At 45.0% G+C, this 18,288-nt stretch overlaps 1 protein-coding gene across 2 annotated transcripts in view; it reads left to right on the top strand.

The window, feature by feature from the left end:
- Nucleotides 1-18,288, top strand: part of CLPB (caseinolytic mitochondrial matrix peptidase chaperone subunit B) — a 143,190-nt gene that overhangs the window by 57,719 nt on the left and 67,183 nt on the right. The window contains exons 5-6 of one of the 2 annotated variants that reach the window (XM_049619377.1): nucleotides 237-326; nucleotides 14,517-14,645. In XM_049619377.1, coding sequence (XP_049475334.1) covers nucleotides 237-326; nucleotides 14,517-14,645 — 219 coding nt within the window. The remainder of the gene's footprint in view (nucleotides 1-236; nucleotides 327-14,516; nucleotides 14,646-18,288) is intronic. The other variant, XM_049619386.1, reaches the window with a different exon arrangement.

The raw sequence follows: 18,288 nt of genomic DNA, 5'->3' as shown, positions 1-18,288 counted from the left end.
AAAACACGGCAGAAACATGACCAGAATAGGATATAAATCAGCTTCTCTTCTCAGCTCCAAGTGGTGGCTGAATAAAGATGAGTCGTGCAGAAGCTGGGTTGGCATAGGACCCTTCTGGGGAGTAGGCCGTACCTCCCAAGGCTAACCCCAATAGCCTGGGTGGTCCCCTTCCCACAGCTCCAGGGGCTGTAGGTCCTGGCCTGCTCCAGCTGACCTCCCCATCTCTGTGTCTTCAGATGGGGGACAGGACGGTGCAAGCTGGCGCATCACAAACCAGTGGACAAGTGCCCTGGAGTTCAGGAGATGGCTAGGAGTTCCCACTGGCGGTAATGGAACGGCTCTCTATAACATTTCTCCCCCTCCCCAGGACGTGCCAGGGAGTCGTCTCATCTTAGCTCATCTATTCAGTATAAGTTAATCACCCAGCACCCACTGTGTGCCCAGCCCCTCTATCCCCTTGGAAAGCACAAATTTAGATGGAAGAATAAGCCTCCCAAGGGCGTAAGAGAGGTCCCCAGTCTTTGAGTAGCATGATTTAAGTCTACAGATGTTAGTTCTGGCCTTGGGCTTGTACTGCTTTTAAAAACTCGTCTGGACTTTCTCCCTGGAAGAGACCCTATTTGCCACTTTAAGCTTCACTCCTAGTGAGGTTGTGGGCTAATGCCATAAGTACAGAACACTTAATAGCTATGACACCTGCGGTATTTTTTTGTACCTCTCTGAGGCTCTGTCTCCTTATTTGTAAAATAAAGGTTACCAGAAGAGTTAGAGATAGTATATTTATCCCTAGCCTAAAACCTAGAACATAGAAGGAATTCCACTAATGTAAATTGCTGTTTTTATATCATCATCATTATCCTCACCATACTTTTATGGAACTTCATTCAGAATCTTTGACATGGGCTTCCAAATGCTATTCAGTGGTAGCAAACTGTTGTCTGTAAAGAGCCAAACATTTAGAGTCTGAGGAGTGGCCTGGTCATCACCTAACTGTGTGACTTCGGGCATTTCTCTTTATTTCTCTGAGCCTTGATTTTTTTCATCTATAGAAAAGAATAAACTATTGGTTTATTATAAAGATCAAATTGAAGTACTTATGAAAGCACTTGAGAAGATACAAGGCATTGTGCAAATGTGTGAGATACTAGCAAGAAAAGTAAATAGTAATAATAAAGATTGAAGACTGGACCAAGACAGTCTTTGACAAGTGTCCAGTCAGAGGTGCAGATAATAAGGACTATAAGAGCTCAAAGAAGAGAATCTCTGGTTGAAGCAGTCAAGGAAATAAAATGGTGTCTGAGCCCCAAAGTATAAGAAGGTTTTATGGAGGGCCTGAAGGTGGGTGCGGTTGGGTGTGAGGGGGTGTATTATATCCACAACAGTGAGGAAAAGAAAAATGTGTTTCAGGCTGTTAAGTGAACTTGTCCGGGTGAAGCAGCCATACAGCAGGTTTATTTTGAAGAGTAGTGAACGGGAAAGATGTGGCATTAGTAGACTGGGGCCACCATAAGATAATGGTGATGAGGTGGCTGCAGCAGCAGGTAACACTGATGCTGTGTGCCCGTAGCAGCCCTGTGATGTAGGCACTAAAGGAAACTGAGGCAGAGAGATGCAGCCAAATGCCAGCGGAACTGTCTCCTGCTCTTACACAGAACCCGGCCACCAGAGCAGCCTCTAGGTGTCCCACACTTAGCCCAGAACCTCTGCTGGTCCAGAGTCTTGGAAGGCTTGGGAATCTGCCAGGCCAAAAGCTATTTGGGCAAGTTATTATTTTTAATAATGTCCCTGCCTCTTCCTCATCAATGTCACAGCCTTGTCACTCCTCCAGGGCCAGCGGTTCTACATCTCATTTCTCAGCAGTGCCAGCCACTACAGAGTCACCAGGATGGACAGTGCACTGTGAATCCATCACGCCTGTTAGCCAACTTCAAGATGAAGTGTATCATCCAGTTAGGTTAATTGTTCCCCTCCTTTTAGCCATATTTATATATGTTTGACTAGGAGAGGGAGATAGACGAGTTGACATGTTTTGTTAAAAAGAATAAATTTGATACATTTATAAAAATAAAAGAAAAGTGGGATGAGGTGGCAAAGGACTAGTCTTGTGATTTTTAACTGATTTACATATTTTGTGTATAAATATTTTTTCATCAAAAGTTCCAAATCAGGGATGGGTCCCACACACCACACAAAATATATTAGAGACATTTATATGGATAGCAGGAAGGGAGACAGAGGGCTGAAATTTTCCAGGCACCCAGTGATTGATGGGGGCTGAGGCTCCCCCTGACGCTTTATTGAGTTTCCGATGATTATCTCTCGCTGAGACATTTTTTACAGATGACGGTCGAGCTGTCACAATGGACCATGGGGGAAAAAAAAACAACAATAATAACACTTTAATCTTTTTACTGCACTGCTCCCTAGTATCTCAGATTCATCTTCCCTGACGCACGCAGTTCATTATTCTGCCCCTCCCTGGATGGGAAATAAAGGAAAATAAATATATATGTAGACACACTTACCCACATACATACACACACACGGACTGGATATAAAAGAGACCACCTCAGAACCAGAGAGAGGCAGAATTTATTGTTCTTTTTGCAAGTGTTGAGGTTTATTAGTAGAGATGCTGGGTTGGCTTGGAATTGGCTATTAATTACAGCATTTTGTATTTGTTTTTATTGCAAGTTTTTAACATTTTGAAGAAAAGGCAGAGAAGAGGCAAGCAGGTATAGAGATGGGGAGCACAGAGGGACCAGGTTTGGCCAACCAAGTAGCATAACTGGCTGAAAGGCAGAGAGGGCAGGCTCTTCCTCTTGTTGCCAGCCCTACCCGGAGGATCCCTGGAGCTGAAAGAATTCTGCTTTAGTTGGGATGGGGGCAAAGCAGGGGCAGTGGGGGAGGTTTAAGCTCAGAGTAATGATTGGCCACCTCAGAGGGACTCTAGATGGCTGTGAGATGTTACTGCTGTGAGAGTTAGATGAGATGGGAAGAAGAGGAGGGTCAAACACAGTGCCAACGTGTCTACAGACAGCAGAGTAACACATTCTTAAGAGTTTGCCCCACTCTTTGAATATGATGGTATGAAGGTGACATGTGGGCTCTGGAAAGCTTGACCTAGGTCTATGTTCAAAGAAGGGGTCTTGGCCCAGAGAGGATGCCACACTGCCTAGCACCACAGGCAGGGTCAACAGCCTGTCTTCTTGAAGTTCTAGGCCAACCTTCCTGTTCTCCCCCTTCCCTTTCATGGGGGTGAGAGAAGATGAGTTTGGGGTCCTTGGGGGAAGGCTGCCCTTGATGTGCCCTCAGTAGAGTAAGTGCGGACCCAGTATTACCTTTAATTCTTCAAACCTTTTCTGAGCTCCTAGTAGAAGGTAATAATGAGATAAGCAGAGTCCTGTTCTTAAGCAGAAATTTTCCGGTCCATGGGCAGAAAACATGGTGTCTGTGAGAACCATTTTCAAGTGGGGTTTGGTATTCCACCTATAGGCCAACCTAGAGACCACGGGTGCCTTCTTTGTATGAAGGATAAAAAGATGTGTAAGACACAATATCTGTTCCTTCAAAAACCTGTTTTCTGCTTGGGGAGACAAACTCCAACATCCACTCACTAAGGAAGTATTTATTGAGCACCTGCCATGTTCAAGAATATACATAAGAGGCAACTGAGAACATTTAAGACTAAAAAGAGAATGGTAACTAATTTGATACAGACTAGACATTACTCAAATGCACAGAGGGAAAGGAGATCGGTGAAGATCAGGCTGCTTAAATCATAAAGGATGAGTAACATATAGATAAAAGGAATAATGATGTCATGTAATCACATAGAGAAAAGAGTACAAGCCTTGGAGTTAAACAGAGCAGCTCAATTATTAAATATCATTGTGATCTGAAACAATTTATACAACCCTGTAAGTCATGGTTTCTTCATTAATTAACTAGGAATAATAATAATAACAGCCTAATGATTCTTGGGAGGAAAATAGTTGTAAAGTTCCTAGCACAATACCTGGCATATAGTAAGTGCTCAATAAATGGAGGCCATTTTTTTTTCTTCACCAAGAGTTATATATTTATTTGAGTATTGGAGAAAGACTCTAAGTCCTAGGGTATTAGGCATCAGGACTCACCTGTGACCCTCTACTGAGTATGAAATGGGCTCTTGCAATGAGCCTGACACATTGTACAGTGTTAATCTGAGAGGTGATTCTCGTCAGAGTTGGAGTGGCATCAGGAAGAGGAAAGGGCACAATAATAAATGTATTAACATTATTGACTATTGTATGTCAGGCAGTGTGCTCACCTCCTTACATACACTTTTTAAAAATATAACAGCTTTGTTGAGATTTAATTCACATCCTGTACAGTTCGGTCATTTAAAATGTGTAAGTCAGGGATGCCTGGGTGGTTCATTGGATTGAGCGTTGGAACTCTTGATTTTGGCTCAGGTCATGATCCCAGGGTCATGGGATCAAGCCCCACGTCAGGCTTTGCGCTGGGTGTAGAGCCTGCTTGAGAATCCCTCTCTCTCTCTTTCTCTGTCTCTCTCTGTCCCTCTCTCTCCCTCTATCTTTTTTTCCCCTTCTCCTTCCTACCCACTCCCCCCACTTGTACACATGCTGTCTTTTTTTTTTTTAAGTTTTACATTTATTTATTTTTGAGAGGCAGAGAGAGACAGAGTACTAGTGGGGGAGGGGAAGAGAGAGGAGACAGAGAATCCAAAGCAGGCTCCAGGCTCCCAAGCTGTCAGCACAGAGCCCAGGGCTCAAACCCACAAACCGTGAGATCATGACCTGAGCCGAAGGCAGACGCTTAACCGACTGAGCCACCCAGGTGCCCCCACATGCTCTCTTTCTAAAATACATACATATATAAATATATAAAGTCAGTGTGTAAGTCAGTGGCTTATAATATATGCACAAGAGTTGTGCATTCATCACCGCAGTCAAGTTTTAGAACATTTCCATCACTCCATAAAAAGAAATTCCATTCCCCATTTCCTCTCAACTCCTCCTAACTTTAGACAGCCACTAATCTACTTTGTTTCTATAGCTTTGCATATTCTGGACATTTCATATACATGGAGTCATACAATATGTGATCTTCTGGACTGACTTCTTTCACTTAGCATGTTTTCAAGGTTCATCCGTGTTGTGGCATGTGTCAGTGCTGCATTCCTTTTCCATAGCTGAATGGTCCGTTAATGAATGGACCACATTTCATTTCTCCATTTATCAGTTGAGGGACATTTGGGTTGTTTCTCCTTTTGGCTACTATGAATAATACTACTGTGAATATTTGTGTACACGTTTTTGTGTGAACATAATGTTTTCAGTTTTCTTGGCTTTATACCTAGCAGTAGAATTGCTTGGTCATAGGATAACTCTATGTTTAACCGTTTGCAGAACTGCTAGACTGTTTTCCAAAGAGGCTGCACCATCTTACATTCCCACCAGCCGGGTATGAAGGGTCCAGTTTTTCTGCATCCTCAGCAGCTCTTGTTACTGTCTTTTTTACTTTGGCCATCCTGATGGATGTGAAGTTGTATCTTGTGGTTTTGATTTGCATTTCCTTGATGGCTAATGATGTTGATCATCTTTTCATGTGCCTCATGGCCACTTATATATATATCCACTCAGATCCTTCATCTGTGTTTTAATTGGGTTTGCCATTGAATCTTGCAAGGTAGGTGGTGATATCTGTTTTACAGATGAGGAGACAGATTCTGAGAGATGTTAAGTATTTTGATCAAAGTTATACAGTGAGTTTTGCTCCCCAGTCTCCTCAGTCATTATTGACCTCTGCACAATACTGCCTGCTAAGGATTCATGGTAGGATCACCAGGGTCCTCTTATGGGGAGTCTTGCCAGCAGGAAGGGAGGAGTTGAGACATTAACTAGGACTAGGTGGGAAAAGCCTCTGAAAGTCATAGGAATATGGATATATTAACAGCTCCAGGACTAGGAAAATGGCCATTTCCTAGGTGCCAACCATTTCCTGTGCCCCTTACTATACCACATCATCTCTGATTTTCACAGCAACCCAGTTCATAGATATTTATGTTCCCATTTTACCAATGATGAATTTGAGGTCCAGAGGGACAAAGTAATTTTCCAGAGTCAGCAGGATCAGAATTTGGTTCTCTTGAACTCAAAATTCTGAACTCTTTCCTGCCAGAGATATTTTATAAAAGATGGATTTCTTTCAGTGTTATTTGCAGCATTTACAAGCTCTGCAGGCCATGGCCCAGCCCATGGAAAGTACTTAATAAATGTTTGGTGGATGAATGAGGAGATAGACTAGAGTATATGGTGTAAAAGGACCAATTCCAACTGGGATTCTGGAGGTGGGCAGAAGGAGGTATAAGTGAGATATTGGAGGTCTCATCCCAAGGCTTGGTGTCCTGGGGGCTTTGCTCTAAGTTTCTAAACATAGGGCTTGGGAAGAGTGCTCTGATGCCCAGACATCCTTAGCTTCTCTGGAGCAGGACGAAGCAGGTGGAGGTGGGATGGGTTTGACTAGCCTTGTATCTTTCTTGTGTTTGTCACAAGAACATTAGAGTGGGAGGGACCCTCAGAGACCATCTAGTTTGATGCTTCTTAGAGTTTTCTGAGGAGCAACACAAAGGGCTTTTTTAAACTGTGCATTCCCAGGCCCTGCCTACTAAAAATTGCTGAGATGGGGGCCTAAGAATCAACATTTTAAAAAAAAATTTGTTTTTAACATTTATTTATTTTTTAGAGACAGACAGAGAAAGAACATGAGCCGGGGAAGGGCAGAGAGAGGAGACACAGAATCTGAAGCAGGCTCCCGGCTCTGAACTGTCAGCACAGAACCCGACTCGAGGCTCGAACCCATGAACCGCGAGATCATAACCTGAACCAAAGTCAGATGCTTAACCAACTGAGCCATCCAGGTGCCCCAAGAATCAACATTTTTTTTTACAAGTTACCCTGGTGGTTTTGTTCCCACTAAAGTTTAAGAACCACTGGTGTAGAAAAACTCTTCAACTTTAAAAATAGGGAATCTGGGTGTGCCTGGGTGGTTCGGTTGGTTAAGCGTACGACACTTGATTTTGGCTCAGGTCATGATTTCGTGGTTCGTGAGATCGAGCCCCATGTTGGGCTTTGTGCTGACAGTGTGGAGCCTGCTTGGGATTCTCTCTGTCCCTCACTCTCTGCCCCTCCCCTGCTCACATTCATACTCTCTGTCACTAAAAATAAATAAACTTAAAAAAAATGAAAATAGGGAATCTGGGGGCACAGAAGGATTGAAATGCATCTTCAGTTAGTGAAAGAGTCATTTTTGAATCCAGTTCTCTTGTCTCTTGATCTTTTTTGTTCTTGCTGTTCTCCATGCTGCTTAATCCCCTAAGAAAAATCATTGCATTGCATGCCCATAGTTTTCAAGGTAGAATCCAAATACTCTGAGTCAGGTCTCTGCCTCCCTGGGCAACCTCATCTCTGCCCGCAGCATTCTAGGCTTACTGAAAGACTCAGTTTCTCCAGGGGCCAGGTAGTGCAGACTTCATGCCCTGGCCTTTGCACATACTTTCTTTCCTAGAATGCCCTTCTTCCTCTCTCCATCTGGCAAGATCCTCTTCATCCTCAAGACCGTTCTTCTGGGAGATTCCTCCCCAAGCCACATGACCTGTGCCCCGTCTTTGCTGCCATTAGACCCTGTGCATGTATGACTCTCATAGCACTTACTCTTCTGAGGAGCTCAGTATTGGTGTGCTCATGGGCAGGCAGATGGTTGAAGGTTCTCATGTTGAGTGCTATAGATGTGTAAAATACTGAGGTGATGCTATATGAAATATATACAGAAAATGTTATGAACTAGTTACTGTTATCCATGATCTAACTGGGGGTCAGAGGGAAATTTTAACACAAGAAAGTATTACAAGGGGTATTGTTAGGCAATAAATGATTAACTGGTCAGATGGGTATGCCTAATCAACATGACAGGCATCCAGAGCAGAGCTGGGAAGAAAGGACTTCCTGGAAGAGGAAGCTTGAACAGGGCTTTAAAGAACAAGTAGGATTTGGAGAGGAAGGAGGGTTTTCCAGGCTGTGGAAGAAAATGAAGGGCCTTGCCCTTCCCAGGGATAGTCTCCTGGTGACCCTGCACAGGAGGTCTCTCTCCTGCCCCATCCCCTGCCTGAAGACAAACACAAGAAGCAGAGCTGACAGTGTCCACACGGGTTGAGAGGTCGGCCTGCCCATGCTGGCAAGGTGCTGTCTCTCAGGTTATAGAGAGGATTTAAAGAGGTAAAAGATGCACAATATCTTTTTTTTTTTTTTAATGTTTATTTTTGAGAGAGAGAGAGACAGCACTTGAACAGGAAGGTCAGGGAGATGGAGACACAGAATCTGAAGCTGGCTTCAGGCTCCAAGCTGTCAGCACAGAGCCCAATGTGGGCCTCGAATGCACAGACCATGAGATCATGACCTGAGCCAAAGTTAGATGCTCAACCGACCGAGCCACCCAGGTGCCCTGATATAGAATATCTTGAGGGGGGGGGAAGCTAAGAGCCCAAGGCTTCTTCCCCGAGACTCTGATAAAAATTTAACCTACATCCTGAGCTTCAAACCAGGTTGAGCAACCCTGGATTATGTGAGGCTTGAGCCTGCAGGCACTGACAGAAGCTGGGCATTGAGAAGTATGAAGGATAAGGCCAGGCAGGCTCCAGATCTTGTTCTGGTCCACCACCAATTGGCAGTGTGCGTTGGGCAGGCCACCCAGCTTCTTTACCTCTGTCTTCTAATCTGTTGAGTAGAGCGATGGCATCTGTCCTAAGTTGTCATGGAATGAGGAAACAGTCACATTGAAGTACTCTCGAAACTATAAAATGCTGCACAAATGTACGGGGTTGTTCTCGCATTTGTCAGATTAGTCACAGACATTTACTCTCCTGGAGACATGCCCACATCTTTAAAAGCAAAGGCACCGCTAGACACTCCATGACATTAGATGGCACAAGTTCTGGAGTGACAGGTAGAGGCTGGCTGAGCCTGAGGGAGAGGCACTCGTTTCTAGGGTTGCCTTTCCCCTGTACAAGGCAGTGGTAATAAAGCTTTTGTTAACCAGAGACCACCCATCTTGCCTCATATGCCTTTTTTCAAAGTCTCCCCCCGTAGACTTTGCAAATGAGGACAAGTGCCATGTCTGATTCATGTCTGTGTCCCAGTGCTTAACCCAAGGGAGAGCAACATTAGTACATATTTGTGGTGATGATGTCTTAAAAAAAAAAACCCTGGTACCAGATTTGATTGTCATAATATTTAAACACATAGTGTTCCTCAAATGATTTCTTATCATACCCATTTTACAGATAGAAGAACTTAGTAGTGGCAGAGCTTAAAGTCAGGACTGCATGACCCCATTACCTTAAATCACTTTCTCACTGTGGGAGACAGTGGCTTTTTTTTTTTTATTTTTTTTTTTTTGTAATTTCAGCAGTGCTGGCAAGTGGCCAGGGCTACATGAAGGGCTTCAGGTACTACTTTCACCTCTGCTGACTCCTTGACACTGCTGAGTCCAGGGAATCCTGCAGAGTGCACATCAGGCACATACTGGCCACACCACCCAGGTATAGACTTTGCAACATCAAAAGACAGAGGTGGGAGCAGACGGATGACAGTGGGATGCGTTATCATTCTCCCTGTGGTCAGAGGGGTGAAGAGACGGGAATGGCTGACTTAGAGGAGAAGCAGGAGCCTGAGCTCATCTCTCCCTGGGCTGGTAGAGGCTGGGAAATGTCTTCTTTTAGAAAGGGGTCAGTTCGCTGGCTGAGAATTGGCTCAGACAGGGGCCTCGAAAGACCACCTTGGTGGGCAGCTGGTGAGCCAGTCTTGAATGAGTCACTTTAGCTTTCGTGGATTTACTTACTCTTCCTCAATGAGAGTGGGTAAATATGTGAGGGCACGTGCCGCACCTCTCCCCACACCTCCTTTCCACCTTTAGCTACTTGTTTTGGATAGAGAATAGTATGACATCATATGATCTGGGGGCTTCAGCAAGATCTTCTGGGAGAGGCTTCTCGAATTGGGTGATGTCAGGAAAAGAGCTTCCTGCAAGAGCACAGAATGGGCCTAGCTGACCTGCACTGGGTCCTAACTGATTGTAGCACCCTTCTCAACTTCAGTGTTCTCATCTGTGAGATGAGAAAATAAACTTACACCTCACAGGCTTATTCCAAAATAAATAAGGAAAGGAAAATGCTCTAGAGATTGTAGTACACTACTCACTTCCAAAGAGTATTCTGTGGAACACTAGTGCTACAGGATTTTAACAAGGACAAGGGAGAAAGAGTCTGTCAAACAGGGTACTGCCGACTAACAACCAAATTAAACAGCTGGTTCTTAGTCAGCAGTGCGCCTTTCAGAAGGGAAAAGTGTATGCAGGATTCCCCAAATGGGACCACTTTTCACAGACAGAATGAACTTTGGAAGCACAAGACCAGACAGGAAGGATAATAGCTGACATTTACTGAGAGGTACTATATGCCAGGCACTGTTCCAAGCCCCTTTGCTCATAGTGTCTTGTTTAATCCTTAAAACATCCCATGAGAGGGTACTGCTCTTTCCATTTACAGATAAACTTGGCACAGAGAGGTTAGGTAAGTTACCCAAGATACACAGTCAGTAAGTTCAGAACTGGGATCCAAACACCAGGGTCTGGCTCCTGAGCTCACTTATTTAACAGCCACGCTCTAAAACAAGGTAATACTAGGACCTTATTTATGTATTACGCATTTATTCACTAATTCATCAAGTATTTGTGAAGTGCGTATCTATGTCCAGACACCAAACTGGACACTGGGGATACAGCTCTGAAGACAGTCACACTTCCTGTCCTCAGTGAGCATTTGGTCTAGTAGGGAACATAGTCAAGTACACAGATGGTTACAACAGAATATGATAAATACTGTAATTGGGAGATGCTTAAGGTGCCAAGGAAGCCCTTAGGAGGAATAACTGCCTCAAATTTAGGAAGAGTAATACTGGAGGAAGTGACTTCTAATCAGAGGCCTAAAATGAATTGGAGTTAGTCAGCTGAAGGCATGGAGAGGGAAAAGCGTTCCAGGCAGTGGAATAGTATTTGTAAAAGTTCAGAGGCAAGAAAGCTCATTAGGAAGGGCATGGTGAGAGATGAGACCTCAGAGATGAGCAGGGGTCTTCCTCACAGACATTCCTTATTAGCTAGACTATGATGCTGGTACTCTGCTGACATTTGTCCCTGAACCGAATAGCCCCAACTGTGTTCCTTGAGTTCATCTGCTTTTTATGGCAAACATCCAGTGTATACCTCTGTCATTGTCCTCACAAAACAGTGTTATAATTTGTCTGTTCCTGATTCTTGCATCGGACTGTTAATTTCTTAAAGTCAAGAATCATGTCTTACTCATTAGTGTCTCCAGAAGCTACTCCTATGCATTGATGCTCAGTAAATGTTGTTTGTTGAATAAGTGATGTGTTTTCTTTGTAAAATGGATTATATCCTTCCTGCTTTTTTGAGCCAACTATCCCTTTTCCTCAGGTTCATCATTATATTCAACAGCTAATGTCCTGTGTGGCAGTTCAGTGATACCCTTAGGGGCTTTTGAGGTGCTGTATTCTGTGACTTCCTCTTTCAGCTTTTTATTGTGCTGTTCTTTTCCCTTCCTGCCTGGGCAGCCCTTGGTTTTAATCAGTCTGCTGGATTCTGAAGCCTCCTCCCCAGGCTTCTTGTTTGTTTCTCCTAATCCGCAGTGGGCTGGAAACAAGATCACTTACTATGATTTGATAAGACTATTTGTGACTAAGAGTTAGTCATTTCTGAGTTAGGTCCTAAAGGCGACCTATGGGGAAAATGCAGATGCACGTGGGACTTGTATGTTAGCTATTCAGAGGCCTTCTTCCTGTTCTTCTTGCTCCAGGAAAGGTCAGATAACACTCAGGGGTTGGGAGAGGTCATCAGTCTGGAGTGCCTCTGTGTGGTACAGAAGAACTGATCTACCATTAATTGACTAGACTACAAGAAAGTCTGTCTGTTCTTCAACTATACACTCCACCAACTTCATTCTAGCCAAACACTTGAAATGCTTCCACCTAAGCTCGCTTATCCTGGTGCTAGCTACAAACCTCAGACCGATCTTTATTAAGGCAAGTTCCAAGGAGAATGTGCTTGTACCTTCATTTGAGCAGAGAAAGAAGAGGGAGTGGGAACCAAGGCTAAGACCAAAATGTCTGGGCTCTGGGCTCTGATTCCCTTATTTGCAAAATTAAGTGACAACATGATATGATGTAAAGAAAGAGGACTTGGGGGTGCTGGTGGCTCAGTCAGTTAAGCCTCTGACTTCGGCTTACGTTGTGATCTCTCAGTTCATGAGTTCAAGCCCCACGTCGGGCTCTGCACTGACAGCGTGGAGCCTACTTGGGATTCTCTCTCTGCTCCTCCCCCATTTGTGTGCACTCGCTCTTGCTCGCTCTCTCTGTCTCTTAAAAAAATAAAATAGAAGAAAGAGGACTTGGATTAGACCTGGGTTTTAATCCTCACTCAACCACTCATTGACTATGTGACCTCTATACCTCAGTTTCCTCATCTGTAAAATGGAAATTATAATACCTACTACAGAAGTTAGTTAGAAGAATTAAATAGATTGTGTGAAGTGACCATTCCAGGCAAGAGTAGAAGGTCAGTAAGTGAAGTCTACTAGTATTAGGAAGAGATGTGACAGTCTTCTGGTTTGGGGGACTTTTAAATAGGAAGTCTAGTTTCACAAGGGGGGAATTGCATAGACTCCCATTCCGTGACCACTTGGAAAAGAATGATTTAGAAATGGTATGGTGCTTTTAACTACCTAGGCAAGGTTACCTGTTGACTAAATTATACCCTTTATCCAATGAGAGTTAAGAGGAGCCTACTTTTGCAAGCCCTATGGGCTAGGGAAGAGGGTGTACAGGTAGGTAGACCCAAATTCTGCCCCCAACAAACTCAAATCAGGTGGGAACATAGACCGTAGCTCCAATAATTTCTCCATGAGGCAAAAAAGAAACCCTGTCCTCTATGCAGGATACTTACTGTTCTAAGTGGTCTCATTTCCCAAGGTGGGGCCCCAGAGGTGGGATAACCTTACAATTTATTGTCCAAACTGGGACTGTCCAGGACAGTAGGCATAAACCAGACCCATCCAGGGTACACTGGGACATCTGTGGTCACCCAGCCCAGAGGGTCCTGCAGAAGTGATGGAACTGGTTTTAGATTCTTTCCTATCAAATTAGAGGGAGTCATGAATATTAGCACTGGACCGAACCAAGGGTTTTTGGCTCTTTGACCACACGAAATACTTATCCTCCTTACCTTAAAAAAAATGTTCATAGTACATCATTAAAAGTGAAAAAAAAAAAAAAATAACAAAACTGCAATATAGTAAGCTCTAATATTATAGGACCTATATGCATGTACATATATAGAGAGATACATATATATGTGCTTTGTACGATTTATATGTAAGACACACACATACACACACACACACACATAAATATATATATATATATATATATATATATATATATATATATATATGTATATATATATATATATATATACCAAAATATTAAATGTAGTTTCTTGAGTTGCTGAACTGTTGATGCCTTTTCTACTTTGTATTTTTCTGTGGTTTCAAATTTTTAATGGCTTTTTTAAAAAGTTCTTGGGGCGCCTGGGTGGCGCAGTCGGTTAAGCGTCCGACTTCAGCCAGGTCACGATCTCGCGGTCTGTGAGTTCGAGCCCCGCGTCAGGCTCTGGGCTGATGGCTCGGAGCCTGGAGCCTGTTTCCGATTCTGTGTCTCCCTCTCTCTCTGCCCCTCCCCCGTTCATGCTCTGTCTCTCTCTGTCCCAAAAATAAATTAAAAAACGTTGAAAAAAAAAAATTTTAAAAAGTTCTTTCCAAAATACTATTAAATACTCACTAGATTGTAAAAATCTTCAGATTAGAGAGATGTATGGCTGTTATTAGCAGAACAGTCTCTTTCTCCCACCTGACTCCTCCATTAGCCTACCCCAACCTTCTTTATTCACCTGGATAGTTTCTCTTCACCCTTCAAGACTCTTATTTTTTGGGATACTCTCTTCATGCGCAAAGTGAGCTAAGCTCTCCTCTGCTTTCTATATCATCCTGTTATACCTCTAACATAGCATTTATCTCCGATAGCACTGTAAATATCTGTTTGTTGTCTGCCTCCTTCATTGGATTGAGTCAGGGATCATATCTGACTCTTTTCTGTGCACCCAAATGAATCCTAACACATAATAAATGTCAGTAAACATTTGTGGAATTAACTGGTTTTGCTTTACCACCTCTTGCCCTGCACAGATGGCCCAGCACTTAGTAGGTACATCATGTGTTTAGTAAGCAGGTACATGAGTGAGGGAGGAAAATAAAGAACCAAGAAAAAGGTGAGATTGGTGGCTCATGGCATTTGTTGCTAATGGAAGGGTTTGTGTTGCTGTCCCTCCAGTCCTGGTCACCCGAGAGGATGACTTCAACAACCGGCTGAACAACCGCGCCAGCTTCAAGGGCTGCACAGCCCTGCACTACGCTGTCCTTGCGGATGACTACCGCACAGTCAAGGAGCTGCTTGATGGAGGTGAGCGTGTGGGTGATGGGGGTGGGGGTTAGCAGGGAAAGAGTACCTGGCAACCTCTCTGCTCTGGAAATGCTTCCCCAGAGCTCTGTTATTCTTCCAGAGCTGGAAATGCCTCAAAGATGGCTGCACTTCATGAGAGTGGGTCTGGGCATGTGTGATTTGCCCTTCTGTGCCTGGAACATGTTCTTTTCCTATGTGTGTGTCGTATCGCACAGCATCTCCTTGTCTGCACACACTCCGAGTTTTGATTGTGACTCTCCCCATAAGTGTCCTCTCTTCTCCTCTGTGACCTCCAGAGCAGGGCTAGTGGAACAAGACAGGAGGCCTTCAAATCCCTACCAGTGCAGGTCTCAAAGATATCCTTCTTGATCCCATCCCCCCACCTCAGTCTAAATTAGGCCCTTTCCATTACTCTGGGTCATGGCACCCTGTTCTTTCCTGTAATTACTCTTGTCACAATCTGGAATTAGTTTAATGTGTTCGGTGGCCTTCTCCCTAACTTGACTCTGAACTTCCTAAAGGCAGGAACCATGACTAATTAGTCCCTAGTACCTAGTACAGTACCTAGCATAAAGTAAGAACTCAATAAATCTTTGTTCAGGACTGAATACCCTCCCTTTGGAGAGCATTGGTTTAATTGGAAAGGCAGTATATGCCATCCCCAGACAGGCTGGACTCATTCTGTCTAGGTCTGGTACAGAGTTACCTGCCACCCTGCCAAATACTTCCCAAGCTGTCACTTTCCCTCCCACTTCCCCCTATCCCACTCTGGCCTCTTCTTGGGGTAGGGAAAGAAGCATCTTGCCAGGATGTGACATGGCCAGGCCTCTGAGTGAGTGTGGCACATGACTGCCTGTGTATGCCCTTGTTGCCACTTCTTGAGAGCCTAGGGACCCTCTCTTGGGCCAAGATCCTTCTCAGTGGTCATTCTTCATAGAGCCTGGGCTCAGGAAGGGGCCTCAGAAGTCCTCTCGTCACCCTGATTGCCTGCTCCCTCTCCTCCTGGCAGGAATCTCCAAGAGCTCACAGGGTGGCATTTTCTTGGATCCTGGCAGGGACTGAGGGAACCCTACTTCTTCCCCAGGAGTCCATTCCATTTTAGTTCTTCTCTGACTGGTTGAAATATCTTTTTTAAAATACACTGTTATTTTCTTATCTATAATTGCTGCCAACTGTCCTCTGCAACCTAATCACTTTTTCAAAATCCAGTATTCAAAGAAATTCTTTCAGTCCTAGAGCCTTTGCCTCCCCAAGCTAATATTCCCAGATCATATTCTAGTCCTTGTCATGTGCTGGGCTGGAGGGATTTCCGGTAATCCCCAAACTCTGCCACCTCCTGTCAGCCACAGCCATGCTGGCTTAGAACCCAGGCCTGGCCCATCCCCCCAGCCTAGGCAGCAGAGTGTGCCTGGGCCTGGGACATGAACACTGTGAAGCATAGGACTGCTCATGGGTGTGGTGACAGTGCAGGGGTGTCTGCGGATGGGATGACTGATGCTTTCAGAGCAAGAATTCACTGCTCTCAGAAGCAGAGACTTAGAAAACGTCTCAAGCAAGATGCTACTCACTTTGTCCTTTGGAAAGATCTCAGGCAAGACATTTGTAGCTAAGAATTGGAGCATTCACCATGGGGCTTCTCTCTGCCGTGCCTTAAAAATCAATCAATACTCCCAGCCATTGTCCAGGGGTTTACATTCCCTGCTTCCCCTCAGCCCCCAGACAGACAGGGAATTCACTCTAAAGAGACACCCTCTCCCCAGTCTTCCAGATCGAACACCTTTGAAATGAAGATGCACGGGCCTTTTATGAAGCACTCCCCACCCTACCCCTCCAGGCCAAGGCTGGTCCTTTGAGCCGTTCCAGGGGCATGGTTCCTGCCTGTTGACTTGGAACAGATGCCCTTAGCCCCCAACTTTACAGTTGGCCCACCTGCCTTTTTACCCAGCATCTAGTTACACCCCCTGCCCTAGTCTCCCAGCCTCAAGGGCCAAAACCATTAACCCACTTATTTCTCCTTTCCCAACCTGAACAAGTGGCCGTCACTCAAGGCCTGCAGGCCTGCCAACTTCTAACCTCCCTCCCCCCCTTGACCTCTGTTGGTCTGCCTGTATGTGTGACCAGCCAACCGAGAGGCAAGATCCTGCTCCCTTGTCCTAGAGGCTATTGCCAGTCACATTTCCAAAGTCTTCTGACCTCAGGTGACCTCTTCCAAAGGGTTTCAGGGAAGGCAGCAGGGCCTGTATTTGCCACTGGCTTTGCTGCAGCAACTTAGAGGGAGGCTCTCTGTGAGATCCAAGGCAGGCATAGGCACAGGGCAGCCTATGCTCACGAGATCCACACAGAACCCTTGTCTTTGAAATTACTTCATCCATAGGGATTTGGGGCCCCCAGATTGTAGAGGGTTAGAGCTAGAGTAAGCAGCCGCTCTTGCCCTCTGGCCAGCGGTCCCCATGTGAGAGCTGGGAGGTGGTCCAGGCAGCAGCATCAGTCTGTTAATGTGGTAAGTTCTCTGACCCCTTTAGAGGCATGGTCACTTCAGGAAAGTGTCTGAGGAAGGACACCTCAGACTTCAGAGTCAGGCCAACCTGGTTTGAATCCCACTTCCCTCACCTACTAGCTGTATTGCCTTGGACATGTCAACTTAACTCTCTAGGCCTGCTTTCTTGTCTGTCAAATAATACCTGGGAAGTACCACAGGGGTTAGGTGAGGACCAGTGATAATGTCTGTAAAATCCACGATATGTGGAAGGTGCACCATGATTGTATAGAGAAGTCAGGCTCTTCCTCTGACAGTTCTAATCCTTCTTATTTCCTCCCCATGCTAAACCTCTGTTCCTGCCTAAAGGCTTCTTAATTCTGTCTCTGCCACAACTTATTTAAAACACCCTTGTGTTCCCTCTCTTCTCATCTAGACCCTTGGGCTCTTCAAGGTCTCCCTTTCTCAGGAAGCTTCTTCTGATGTTCTGGTCCATTCTGATTGCACCACCTCTGAACTCTTGCAGGGTTGGGCTGGGTGCTTAGCATGGGCTATGTCTTCATCTTTAGGAGGTCCTGTAACATAGTGAAAAGAACACAAACTTGGGAGTCTGACAGACCTGGTTTTTTTTTTTTTTCTTTTTTTGTTTTTTTTTAACGTTTATTTATTTTTGAGACAGAGAGAGACAGAGCATGAACAGGGGAGGGGCAGAGAGAGAGGGAGACACAGAATCTGAAACAGGATCCAGGCTCCGAGCTGTCAGTACAGAGCCCGACACAGGGCTTGAACTCACGGACCGTGAGATCATGACCTGAGCTGAAGTTGGACGCTTAACCGACCGAGCCACCCAGGCGCCCCGACAGACCTGGTTTTAAATCTCAGCTCTGCATTGTCAGTGTGGGCTAGGTAGTTGTCATCTCTGAGGCCATGGACTTCAGGGCATCCTAAGATGGATCAGGCAGATTGACCCTGACCCTGAGAGACTCTCAGACTGGTAGAGGAGATAGATATGGAAACAGGCAGTGACAGCTGGGTGGGTGTCTGGCTGGGAGCTGGAGGACAGGGGCTCTAGGAACAAAAGGAGGAAATACCTACCTCTGCTTAGTGAGCAGGGAGGTGGAGTCAGTTACAGAAAGCTTGGGAGGAGGGGGCAGGGGTTGTGCTTAA

This window comes from Panthera uncia, chromosome D1 (assembly GCF_023721935.1).
Source record: "Panthera uncia isolate 11264 chromosome D1, Puncia_PCG_1.0, whole genome shotgun sequence".
Classification (NCBI taxonomy): domain Eukaryota; kingdom Metazoa; phylum Chordata; class Mammalia; order Carnivora; family Felidae; genus Panthera; species Panthera uncia.
Note: the sequence above shows the minus strand (reverse complement) of the source record. Positions and strands in the feature narration are given on the sequence as shown.